The sequence below is a fragment of the Haliaeetus leucocephalus genome, unplaced genomic scaffold (assembly GCF_000737465.1).
Source record: "Haliaeetus leucocephalus isolate CR32 unplaced genomic scaffold, Haliaeetus_leucocephalus-4.0 Scaffold428, whole genome shotgun sequence".
NCBI lineage: Eukaryota > Metazoa > Chordata > Aves > Accipitriformes > Accipitridae > Haliaeetus > Haliaeetus leucocephalus.
The window spans coordinates 843519-857201 of record NW_010972864.1 but is presented as its reverse complement, the minus strand read 5'-3'; the positions used below and the strand labels follow the sequence as shown (position 1 = coordinate 857201).

Here is a 13683-nt window from a genome sequence, read left to right as displayed (position 1 = left end):
GATGTCCTTTGGGTTTGCTTGTGTCAACATACTTAATGAAGCATGAGGTTTAAACCAGATCTGCTGGTGCTGTTCCGTAGTAACTGACATTGTACATTTCCAGGTCAGTATGTCTACACTGTGTTAGCTTAATAGCAAGCTGTTGGAAAATATTAGCAAGCAAGGAAAGAACAACTTGAGATAAGAAATTTCCAAGTAAACTGTTGGTGGTGGTTAAGAAATAATGTCTGAGCTATTAACCAGGAATAATCTCACCTGCCAGTCTCCCGTGAGCATAACTGTTTTAGAGATCAAAAGTTTTTTGACTAAACAGTTAAAGATGATAATTTTTGTCCAGTAACTCATAAGCTGCTGCTGAGGAGCATGCACAGTTACATACAAAGGAGGAAGAAGTAGGCCTTCCAGTCTCCCATCACAGGTGTGGATGGCTGGCATTTAGGCAAGACAAGCATCTCTCTATTTTACAGTCCTCTCCCATGAGATACTGCGAACCCTCTGGGCAGGCTGAATAATGCTTTGGCTTGAGACAACTAGTCACAATATTCACCCTTTGTTAGAGGCAGCTGGAGAGGAGAACTGCTCATGCAGAACGTAGCAGCCACAGTTGATGCTCCAGGGTCTGTAGCTCAATATCTCCTCTGAGAATGGAAGAATTAAACAATTTCATCTCAGGGAAGGTGAAAGCATGAGTGCTGAGACCAGAGCGGTACGCCTGGAGACACCACAGAAAAAATCAAGGATGCATTTTACCCTTGGACCTTGACACTAACCTGTGCGGCAGGATTAATGTCCATATACTGATGGCACTGTTCACAGTGATGAAACGTATTGTAAGCTGCATATTTAGTCAACATCATGGACACGGTCTCCCTTTTCTTAGGTTCCTCTGATTTTGTTTCTTTGCTTGTTTCTGTGCACAAAGAAAAGTAGTAACAGAAATTTTATGAGTGTTAAAAAATGGAGACTGTGATCCTGGTAACAATTGTAAAGAACACACAAGTTGTTTTGTTCCATATAATTTTGGAGATTAAAGGCTTTTGTGAACTCATGTGTTCAAATGAATCAATAAAAGCTAATTCTTTGCAGGGAAGTATTCCTAAAAAACTCTACATTTTACTTACCTTGTTTCACTCTTGAGAGTTGTTCCGTGTATACAGGACTTATAGTTCTGTACTTGGGGTCATGTACACTCAGGTCAAAAGGCATTTTGCTGAAGATCTCAATGTCCGGCCAGTGGTCATTGCTAGACTGAGTAATTTCACTGTTTTCTGTATGGTCTGCAACAACACGCTTTAGGTAAGCAGTATCAGATACCGACTGAATGGTAATGTTTGCTGATTTACAATTGCACAGGAACTCACACAGGTGTGCACACACACAGAGAGACGTCTTTGAACATCATAAATATTACCAAAACTGAAATTATAGTCCACACAAAGCCATTTCAAAGAAATGGCAATTCCTTGGAAACTGCATGCAGGCGAAGGAGCCTCATAGGTATCTTTCTGCTGTGCTCCTCATCAAGCTCCAATGAATGGTCCTATCTGTGCAGAAGATACAGGTATAGTCTTGAACCTCTCTGTGTTGGAATGAGGAGCATTGGGTAAACGAGAAGCAAAAGTATCCAAAGGCAGAAAGATGAAAGCAAGGGAAAAGAGGCTGTATAAATTTATGAACTAGTAGCTGGTGGTACATGGTAAAGGCAGTAAAAGACACTCTCCTGTTAGAAAATGGGATGTGGCCAGCAAGGATCAATTGGAACTTCTTTGCTTTGATCCAACAGAGATAAGTCTAAAGTAAAAAATTAAGTGTAAGTAATGGGAACATTAGAAAGCACTGGCCAAAAAAAGCAATCTTGGACTGCAGCTTGAACATGAGTCAATTCAGTTTAAAATGAGATGGAAGAACACAGAAAAGTAGGTTTGTAACTGAGGTTACTGATTTTAGAAAAGCAAATTCAGATGAAATGAAGGTTGGGTCTACAGACAAGCACATGCTCACCCTACCCAGACTGACTCAATAGGATGTGAGCCAGCAGTAGTTTAACCTCACTGGCACTGTGTCATGCTCAAATTAATATACACCAACGGTCAGGCGAGGCATATTAGTTTGTCCATACAGACAAATCCTAAGAAAGCTCGCTCTGTAAGTCAGCTGGCCTGAGAAAACCAGGGACTTGCCTATGAATGAGACTTGGACTTCTTGGAATTGCAGTTGCCAAACAACCAGTAACCAGTATACCAAGCAAAATAAAAACATCAGGAGGAAAGGGCTTCAGAGGGACTACATCAAAAAGGACGCTAAGAACGAACAAAGTCCATGAGGAATGGAAAAAGCTCACCAGTGAATGAAGTTTTTTCTTAAATGTCAACAAGTGTGAGATAAAATAAGCTTTACTAAATGTCAAGCTGAGGTAGACCTCAGAAAAGTGCATGTAAACAAACAACAATTTTCTTTGCCGTATCACCTCAACTATATAAATTAATTTTTTTGATTTTCTTTTTACTTTGACAATTATGTTTTCAAGGGAATAAAAGGTTTACTATAAGCCAAGATGGAAACAAAACTCTAAAAGCTTGATACACACTCAAAACAGAGAGAAAGAATAATCACCATGACAGTTTTCTGAAAGAACAAGTATGCGTTGAAATCAGTCACCTGCCTGATTTCACAAGCATGGCACATATATTATCACCATTTAAGAGGAGATGCAGTACTCTACGGAGCTCTGGGTCCATTACTTTGACCTTGGTAATATTCAAAACTTGGAGAGGGTGAAGGAAATAATTTAAGAAGTTGAGGTAATTGAAAAATGTAATAAAATGCAAAACAGGTTGACCAAAGAAATCCTGTGTTACTTTCATTACACAGCTATGATATATCTATTTCTCTGAACAAAGGAAATGCAACACATCTTATCCTTCTGAACTTAAGTATTTGATATGATACTCTATGACAAATTATTAATACAGCTGAAGAAAATGGAGACAGTGAATGCTCTGTCAATTGAAAAAGTTGATTAAACAGAAGATGGCAGTATGTAACATCGTAAGGCAGGTGGAGATTACCAATGAAGTTAAAAGATCAGTAGAGGGGCATACTGTTTAATATTTTCACTAATGTCACCAACTAAAAAAAAAAAAATTAATTTGTTTACATTTGCTGGTGTCACAGTCTAACAGTCATTGTCAATACAGAGAGGGAATTGAAGATCATCCAGAAAGAATTCAATGCCTTTGAAAACTGTTAACAACAGAAACTGCATGATATTTAACAGAAAAAATACAAGTCCTATGTACAATCAAGGACTAATAACAAGCATTTCTGCAGCAGGTTGGGAGCACCTTGATTGGAAATGACTGAGTTGCAGAGGAACCCAAAAGTACAAGCTACATGTCTGTGCCAGTGAAATGGGAGGATGGAAAAGACCACTGCAATCGTAGGTTTCATCAGTCATGGGGCTTTCAGTGTGGGCAGGGGAATACACGAGATGTTGTACGCTGGGTTGGTTAAATGTCCTGCAGAATACCACATTCAGTTCTGGTCACCCAAGTAACAGAAGGGTAAATTGAAAATAGATGTGCACACAAGAGCTACTAAACTGATACGCAGAATAAAGAGCCTGTCATTTGTGAGGATCCTGTAAGAAGATCCAGGCTATCTAGATGAAATGCTGAGAGGGGGTAAGATTCCAGCCTGACTACACCATAGAAGCAAACATAAAAGAAGAGAAAAAGTATTTTGATTTATATTAATATTTTCTTTGGTCCCAAAGAGAATGTTTATAATTGGTTCATAATTGGGACAGAAACATCTTTGGGTTGGAGAATAAAATAATATTTTAAATCATAAGAGCACTAGGGCTCTGGAAAAGTATTCCAATAGAGGTAGGGGAGCAAAAAAGCCACAAACAAAAACCCCAAATAAACCCAAACTGCTCTTCTGATGGAGTTCTACGCATTCCTGGCAGGGGTGTGACACGTTGCTGTGATCACAACAGGCGAGACGGCATGACTTGGAACTTCTCTTACATTTTGGTATTTCATCCTAAGTTTCTGGGGTACTTTAGTTCAAATAATGACAGAATAACAGCCCCCAAAGTTCCAAATCAAAGGAAAATACTTTTTTTTTTTAAATTTAATAGCACTTTCTGAGTAGAAATACAAGTTAGTCTTTTCAAAGGTTTGACAACAACTACATTTTCAGGATGCCAGTCTAATGGTCATGAGATTTATGCATTGTGGAGTTATCTTCACTACAACACCACAGAGTTACGTAAAGAACACCCTGAAGAGGGCTCATTTTTAAAAGGGTTTGTGCGTCTCAGGGCAAAGCCCTGCCACAGCAGTTAAAGGATCTGTGAGATCTGACAAATGAGCGCAAATCCAGAGAGGCTCCCCATCCCCTTTTTCCTCAGCATAAGATCTGTAGACTGCAGACAGAAGACAGTCTTTCTGAAAATTGGTATCTAATTTATACTTGAACATAAATAACGGTGATGTTTTGGCCAGAAACGAAATGTTCTTAAAAGTCTTGTCTGCTTAAAAGCAGCCAGTGCATAAAAACTAGCAAGGAGAGGTAACATGGGCAGATTTTGCCCATTTACAGTTTTGTGTTCACTTTCATTTTAGTGCTATCCAAATATATCAATCCAAAATACATTAAATAGTTCTCAGCTAAGCCCAATATAAAATTTAGTTTTTATTCATCTATATTTAAATATATGCAGACACCTACAATAAGTCAAGCTATATGCTAATGAACAAGACAAATGGTAGGTGTAATTTATAGTCTTTTCGTGAGCCTAAAAATTTGTCACTGCTGAATAATAATAACAGAGGCTCTTTAAAATGCATATTAAGAATGACTATTATATACTTACTGGCATTAACCTCTTCTTCATCATACACATCGACTTCCAGCAACCGGATCAGCATGCGGAAGAGGATCCTTAGGAACTGCAAGTATGAGCCAGTCTTTCCCACCTGAGCCAAAGATGGAAAAAAAATCCAAATCCCCACTCAGACTAACATGAAGGAAGGATATGTTTCAGATAAATGCCTTTGGGCTTACCCCATTCTACCTCTGCCTGAAAACATAACAAGACATAATATTCCCCATTATGCTGAACAGTATTACAAAATTGATCTTTGAGCAAAACCTGGCCCACAGGCTGTATCATTTTTGTACACAGGGAGATCAGCAGTGATAACTGCTTCTCTGCTGATATGCTCATGGCAATTATGCCCAGTGCCATTCACGTGTATTTCATTTAGGCTAAAAATTACATACAGCGCCATACTCTCCTTACCACTTCCAGCATGGACTTAACTTAAAATTAGACCTATTTTTGACCTCAAAATACATCACTGAGTGCAACCTTGCAGGGGGCCTTTACAGTACAATCTCCAGTCCTCATCATTGGTCCTCTCATCCTGCTAATAAGGCAAGAGGAAGGAACTGTTCTCTTACTTGTGGTGGTCCTGTCAAAAGCAGCCGCCTGGGGTGAAAACTCCTCGAGCCAGACGCCTCACCCTGATTGCTGAAGTCCGCGTGGTGCTGTCGGGCTGTTGTCCACTGCCTGTAGTAGAGAGACTGCTCTTCACTGTTCATGTCCTTGTGAAGCAGAGGCCTCAGAGAGCTCAGCCAAGACACGTCAGCATGAGGCAGGAGGGAAGAGGAGGAAGGCAAATTCCCACTTTTCTGCGAGCTCAGGAGACAGTAGGCAGCTTTCGACAGGATGACGATGCGTGGCAGCGCAGCATGGAGGACCTTGCTGTCTTTGGCTGAATGGGCAGGCCACCGAAACGTCTGGGAGACCGAAGACAGTGATGATAGTTTCGAAGTGGTGCTGCTCGCCATCTGGTTACCCAGGGAGTCGCATTCTTGTTTCATGGTCTCTCCAGTTGTGAAACTGGGGTAAGTTCCCTCATCTACTGAGCTGTGCGCCACAGTCTGAAAGTTAAGTGATGGTGCTTGCTTCTGAGACTTGTCTGCAGCACTCGAGGAACTCACACCATTGTCTGCCAGGGACCCTGGGGAAACAAAGAGCAGGCAATGAACAGATACTGGCTGACATAAGAAAATTTCAAGAAATCATTAACTCATTTGATCTATGGGACAATCCTAATCTTCAATTACTTCTGTTCAATGAGTGCTGCTGGGTGAGATCGTCACGTGGCTTAGGTCAGTGTTTCACCATTTAAAAAGAAATCATTGACACGCACCCATCTGTCCCTCTTGCTGGAGAGGCAACAGCCCTTCTGTTAGGGTTCAGAGTCCAAACACAAGCGTCCCAATCCCAAATGAACATTTAGCTCTGTACGTTAATTACCATTCCCGATTTGGGATTTGATGGTACAACCTTCTGAAATTCAAGTATAAGACACCACTGTATACATAGATTGATTTGACACTCCTTCCTTTGGGGAACAGAGCATTCATTTCACAGCAACTTTAATGTGAACTGGGCTATGCTCCCTCCTCCATACCAGTCAGGTTTAGTTGGCGTATGGGACGATCTGGTGTATGGCAAAGGTCCAGTTCAGCTGTCTTAATACCTCAAACTCGTAGGGAAACAAAAGGAAGGACCCAGAATTGCCTGAGGAATGCAAGGAAGGAAAGGCCTGGTGAGAGAAGGTGCTCCATTGATGCCTGAAGAAGTAGGGCAAACCCCACCAATCTGTTGGTCTTGGCAAGGAGGCAAATATCCATCATCATCCATAGCTATCCCCGCAGTTACAGAGCATTTTTCTATTCCTAAAATTTTATACTATCCATTTCTACTCTGATTTTTAAGATCTTTTCAGGATCCACCAGACTAAATTAGCAACAAATGTGTAATGCTGAGTTTAAAAATAAAATTCACAAGGGACCCTTAGCTATGGCATACCACCCTCCCGCTGCAACACCATCCCCTTTTAGCTGTACACAGGAGAATTGCTCACTATGGAAAAAATCTGCTACTAACATTTCATTGCCTGGCTTGCAGCAGGATACAGCTAATCAACCCACATTTGACCAAACATCTTAATGTTTGCATTCAAATTCCAATGATGTAGGAACAAAGACTTGTTTTTCAGGGCAACAGCAGAATAACTGACCTGAGGTTCCAGTGACAGCGCTGCTATTACTCTGGGGTCGGTCCAAGTCTATCAACAGCTCATCAGAGTCATTCTCGCTACCATTAGCCTTCTCATGCTCCTTCTCACTAAGGTCAAGAGCTACAATAGGCCCTCGAATTGCCTCCTTCGAGACGTAGCAGCATGCCAGGCCTATTTCTTGCTCTAATGCAGTCCGAGTTAAGTAGCTCGAGTCAATTAGTCGAAGGTCACAGTATTTCAACGACCTAGAAAACCCAACCCAAGAAAAAAGAAAGTTTTGTTTTCTCTGGCTTTGAAGAACACTCCCTCTCTTGAATTGCTTATTAAATATTCATGAATAACTTCATTAGCCAGTAAAAATAAAATAAAATTTTAAAATATTCATCACGTAAGTTTTGCTCCTCGGTACTTTGCACAGACATTCATTGACCCACACAGTTCAGTAGCTTTACTTTTCACAAACCACACTTTCCAAAATTTTAAACTGTTCCCAAATAAAGCCTAAAATACACTTTTTTGTGAAAAAAATAGTCAGATGGTATCAAACCACTTATCCACCCCTCAACTTATCTAAACACGTTAAGAGAACAACCATATTGCAAGAGTAATAACAGCACCTGGGGAAAGTTTCTCCTAGAGGGTCCTTGCCAGTTAGAATAACAATGCAAGGTAGACCTTCCAAATCCTGATAGGTGCGAGGGATCCAGTCATCCTGCTCATATCCTCTCCAAGTCTGTGAACAGAGAAACTTCCAGTCACATTTAAAAGACACGTAAACCTTCACTTTTTTTTTGTTTGTTTGTTTTTGTTTTTGTTTTTTTCCAGTTCCTGCTTTTTCTTTGTATACAGAGTTTGCTTACCCAACAGCCAACACAAAAAAAGACCTTAGGTACAGGCATGCATTTTTTCTGGTAGCAAAGTGTTAGCCAAGCATTAAATGCACATAAAAAGGATGCACAGCATATGTTATTCAGTGCTGGAAGCATACACCTGGTGTGGTATTAGTGGGGTCTGTCAGACAAAAATGCAGCTGATGCCTTCAATTTCAAGCTGGCACAGTTAAAAGTTCCTTGAAATTAATGTAAACCTGAAGACCTTCAAGTGGAGTATGAAAATGATTCTATGATCCTTAAATATTTGCTCAATTATTCTATATAATGAAAGATTATATGAAAGAAAAAAAAATTTCCCTTTCACTGGAGGTAATCCCACAAGAAGGGACTCCTTACCTACAGCCTACCAAGGCCCAAGACCACAAAACTACCATTTTCCCTTAACACTGGAAAGGCTGGTAACACCATCCCATGTCCTTACACCCTTCAGTCCCCTTGGTTCAGCGGAGCTTACTGAACCTGGCTGAGCCCATTTGTGTTCTCTGTGATGGATGCAGCATCCTAAAAACATTGCTCTATCTTGAGCAACAATATCTTTCTTGCTGTGTCGCACAGTGCCCAGACTTCCAGATGATACAGTCAGTATTTGATCAAGACAGGCATGAGCACCCTGCAGCAACTGTTAAAAGGAAGTAAAGCTGAAAGACACAGAATCTCTCGCTTAGAAAGAAAACAAGCCATTCTATCTCTACAAACACTGAAATTGTATTATAAAGCTGACATGCAAAAATGCAAGTTCATATCCAGCCATTCCTGTCAATCCATTATGGCTACCGCCAGGAAAACTTACAACACAGCCTCTTAGATCACCAACCAGTCAAGACAGGAGATCAGCAGAGAAGTTCTTTCCATATAAAGCAGACACTTCACATTTCCATGCTGATCAGACATTAACGTCTCTCCAGACAAGAAAATGAGGCCCTAATGGTTACAGAATCATCAGTATTTGAGCTACAGCATACAACCTGCTGGAAAATTTTTTTCCTTCTTTCTTATTAATAACAGAAAAAATCAGTTCTGAAGAAGACCATTACCTAGCTGAGGCACAGAATGTACTTTGCTGAGTCATGACAGCAAGCGTAACCACTCAAACTGCCCATTAAAAATAATATATATATATTACTCTTCTCAGCACAGATGTGCAAGACGAGACGCAGCTCTCTTGACAGAGCAACAAGACTTATGAAAGCTTTATGGAAAACATACCTTGCAAGAAGAACCCTATCTTGAATTCCGTCTTGGTTCTTCTAGTCTCAACCTGTACCCTTGACCTGTTCTCTCCTTACCCTTCCTCCTCCCCAGAAAGGCAATATTTTATGAGTAATCTTCTCAGGCAGATGAAGGGGATTGAAAAGGAGGACTCACTAGTGGATCAGTGATTCAGCATGCCATTTGATCTTTTGAAAATTTCCACTGAAAAAACCCTACGATTATTTTTTTCTTAGCTTAGAAAGAGCGCAATTTGGAGTAATATTCCCCTTTTCTGCTATGGCTCTACTCTCCTTCCCCTAACTTCAGCATCCTCTGTATAACATGTTCACAGAAAAAAATTATTTCTCCAACTACCTAGCAACATCTACTGGCTCAGTAAAGCAGCCTCAGCAGCAGAGAGGTATTTTCTGCCTCATCAAGGTTAGTCTTGCTGTGTGTTATCCTGCCTCTCCAGTGACAGAAGTTTCTGCGAAAGTGCATGGCTAGAAAAAGAAATAAGGGAATACAAATACAAAGCTGATTTTCTTTCCGCTAGCCTAAGGACTTAAAAGAAGCCTGAGTGCCTGGGGCTTTGAGCTGTAAGCTTGCATACAGAAGATGTATTTCTTGACCATCTTACTGAGGAGAAGAGAGCTACAGCCCTCTGGGCTCCTCACTTCTGAATGCCTCCCAAACAGTTTGATTCTTGTTACACTTAAAGTGTATGCCATGACAGCATGCCTCATCAACAAAATAGTTATTTAAATTATTTTCCATCTCTTCTTTCATTCTGTACCTCTGGGTATTTCATCCCCCTTGAAGCCTGGCTCGCTAATGGAGAGGACTGGCCTGTCTGGCTGGCCAGAGGGCTGGTCTGACAAAGTGGGGAACAGTCCAGCTACCAGCACTGCAGAGACAGCTGCCCACCCTCCCTGCACTGCTGTGGTACCACACATGCTGCTAAGGCCCTCTTAGGGAGAGGGGATAAGTTAAGTCAAACTACAATTGGGGTCACTAACAGCTATAAAGCTGCCCTCCCTGCTGCTGACAAAGGTCAGGATAAAGTCTTACCCTCCCTGCGACCAACAGCAGTTATTGGTGGGACCAGCATTTAGAGCCTCAGCCTCACCAAAAAGCACTCACTAGCCTCATATTGCTCTCCCCCTCCAAAAAAAAGGGCCTGGGTGCTCGTAGTGGAAACAGGCAGCAATGAGTTCCCCACTTGCTTTAGTCCTCCAGCTTCAGTACTCCATTTAACATCAGAAGAAAAGCCAAGAAGCACGGAGACTAAATCAAAATTGTCTGCAATAAACTAGACTCAATAGTAGCATAGCTGATGAATTTTATAATGGGAATCAGTTGCCCAAATATATGCTCACACCATTTCAGATACCCTGTGTTATCCCAGGCATCAGACTACCAGGTATGGCAGGCCAGCACAAGACTCACAGGTGACCTTCATAATTCTGGAGTGCCACTGGGATAACCCACCTAAAAAGACACTACAGGCTTATCTTTGAGCAACTGAATTCCTCTCCTCACTCCCTTCATAGGCATGTTTCAGAATTGAGTGGGTTTTTTCTAGTCACCTGCAAGGAAAGAAACAAGTGCAGAATCCTACATCTATGTTTACTCTGAAAAAGCATCTTATGATGTGGGGGAGAGGCATAAGAATTATTTAGAAGTTTTTTCATTCTCTGCCTGATTAAATTCATCTATTCCAGATCAATGGCTACATGGCTATTCACCTGCAACAGCTTCAAACTCAATCCTGATCTGCACTAAAGACCTCATGGGCTCCAGCAACATGTAAGGGCTGCAACCCTTTACAGCACAGGGCCATAAATAAGCCCTCACAGGACTCACACTCCAGAATGATTTAAGGTTGGAATTGACGCCTAGCCAAAAAAACCCAGCAGCACAGAGCTGCTATCTCACATATTTTCTCCTTCGTGACTACTACTTTCCCCTCTTCCCTCTTCTGCTGCAGACAAGGTTCGAGAAGCAGAGGTGGTGGTATCTTCTTTAAAGGACATTTTATCTCGTTGTAGGCAAGCTCTTTAAGAAAGGCTCACAAAATTCATTCCTTGTCTATGTGGTTTTGAATACACTGTATAACTCATAGTAGGAAAGGTAAATTAATATCTCTATGAGGCTTAGAGCAAGGATTAGGACAGATAACCAGAATTACTTTCAGGCTGGTACCTAAAGCAGGCAGTCCATTTCCCTTTGTTTAATGTAGTGAGGAATTAATTCAGGAAGTGGGTTTGGCTAGTTGAACCATGCTCTTACAAATCCATGCAAGAGTTTAGCTTGGTGCATATATGCCGTGCAGAAGGAGCTTTCAGTGTGCAGTGGTTGAAGAAAAGAAGTCCATGACAAACAGAATACTTTACCAGTTATCAGAAGGGCAGAAGATGGATGGACAGAACAAACAACAGATACACTAGACAAACAGATAAGTTGGTGGGAAGAATTAGTTTGCCTAAGGAGGTCTGAGCTCTGCTTTCTGAGATTCAGAGATGAAACTTATCTGACTCATGCTGTTATTCAACTTTAACAAGAGAGATAACATCCAGTGTTTGACTTCATGGGCCAGTAACAATTCAATTTTCTGCCAAGTTTCTAAATCAGTTGTGCTCATCAAAAGTACAGTAAACTTTCATGGAGACAGATACAGAACATGCACCCTTTTCCTATAGAATAATTAACCCATAAACATGTGGGAATGAACACAAAATGTGTACGACAGTCAGATGACTACAACGGGCATACAAAGATATATTTAGTTTCTGCTAACCTTCAACCGCGTCACAAAGTGTTTCGCGACAGTAAGCTCTGAGGCAGGATTCCCAAGAAGGATCTCAAAACGATACTGCAGACCTAACTTGTCTCTTACTTCTTGTAACCTCTCCTTGGCCAGCATGGCTAGTTGCACAGATGGCACCCTAATGACAAGCATGTGGCCACAGCCATTCTTATCCTTTCCTGGAGAAGTGATAAGGTCATCCATTATGCTGAGTGTTTCAGGTGTGCTGTGATCTCTTAGTGAGGCCATGGTCGTGAGAGCCATCAGAGCTTGGGAATACTGCTGAATGAGAAGGTAGCAGCGAATCACCATGCTGTGCAGCCGTGGGTACCTTTGAGGAGATACAGTTCTGCATTAGCACATGCAAAATCACAGCAATGTCTGAAAATTGGCCAAAACCCAGGACCACGTGGTAAAGTAGTACCCATTTTTTCTGTAGAACTCAAAGAATGAAGCCTTTGATTTTCATGGACAATAATTTTGCACAAAATCTGTTTTTTAAGTAAATGCATATAACAGTCCAAATGCAGAAGATAAAGAGCCAAGTAACTCAAGTGCTCAAGTAACTGGAATTACAAACTTCTGTTACCTTCATTTGGGCCAGAATTTCAGCTAAAGATATTTAACTTGATGTAGATACAGATCATCTCAGATCCGGTTCACTTTAAGAGCACAGGCTAATAATTGGTTTGCTGTCCACAAGCTGCTGCTTCTACGAACTTAGAGGACCATTGCTGCTTCAAGTGATTTGTGAGAGAAGTACTTCATAATTTCACATCTCTCAACTTCTCACCAGAAAGTTAGACTTACCAATAGGGATTGCTGTCTCTGAGCCAAATCTGAACTTCCATTTTGCCTTTTAACTTACACAACCAATGTTTCTTTCTCATTACAGCTATATGCAGTGACAACAGATATAAGCTCACAAAGTAAAATGCTAAGAAAAAAAATACTAAAGCCTAGTCAAGCAAAAAAGCACTCCATTTCTAGGCATTCCCCATAAGTTCACTCACCACCATAATACAGAAAAAACCTACGCTATTATGACCTCGAGCGCTAGTCTTGCACCACAGAAATCCGAATGACTAAACCAACTAAAAGCTCCAAATTTCTCTGGCCTCTTGAGTAATTTAATAGATATGGGATCCATTTGAATAAAGTTTTGTGTTTGTCTTTAACCAGTAGGTACAGCAGCTAGCTCTGTGTACCATAAGCCAGTCATTAAATGGATAAATTTTTAAAGCACTTTTTACTCCTCCTCCCATAAAAGTACCCACTGCACTTTTGCTACAAAAACAAACGGCACCTTTCTTATAATACCAAAATGTCTGCAATGTTTTGACTTGTAAGCTCGTACAGCTCACCCACCCAGATGGAATAACACACTTTCTTGAAAAGAGAGGCTAAATTAATAAACTGTGATGCAAAAGCATATCCTGGCTCCAAGGTAGAGGTTCACCTCCCATCAGTTTCTAGTTTTATCCTAACTTCATATCAGGATAGTATTTGCACATGCACTAATCCTTGTCCATCCTTTTCCCCGTTCACATTTTAAGAACAGAAACAGAGCAACAGTGACCACTACCTCTTCCATTGGACTTGACCAGAAAGACTACGAGAAGCCTAAAGAACTGACGTATTAAGATTAACTGACCTTGTTATTATTTATCACATTCATTACTTACAT

The 13683-nt window shown here is 40.9% G+C and overlaps 1 protein-coding gene across 1 annotated transcript in view; it reads right to left on the bottom strand.

Annotated features, from left to right (window-relative positions):
- GREB1L (growth regulation by estrogen in breast cancer-like) overlaps nucleotides 1–13683 on the bottom strand; it is a 64433-nt gene that overhangs the window by 9788 nt on the left and 40962 nt on the right. The window contains exons 18-24 of the mRNA XM_010574310.1: nucleotides 11988–12327; nucleotides 7721–7836; nucleotides 7104–7348; nucleotides 5473–6035; nucleotides 4883–4985; nucleotides 1122–1277; nucleotides 771–910 (exon numbers count right to left, since the gene is read on the bottom strand). Of these exons, the coding sequence (XP_010572612.1) occupies nucleotides 771–910; nucleotides 1122–1277; nucleotides 4883–4985; nucleotides 5473–6035; nucleotides 7104–7348; nucleotides 7721–7836; nucleotides 11988–12327 (1663 nt within the window). The remainder of the gene's footprint in view (nucleotides 1–770; nucleotides 911–1121; nucleotides 1278–4882; nucleotides 4986–5472; nucleotides 6036–7103; nucleotides 7349–7720; nucleotides 7837–11987; nucleotides 12328–13683) is intronic.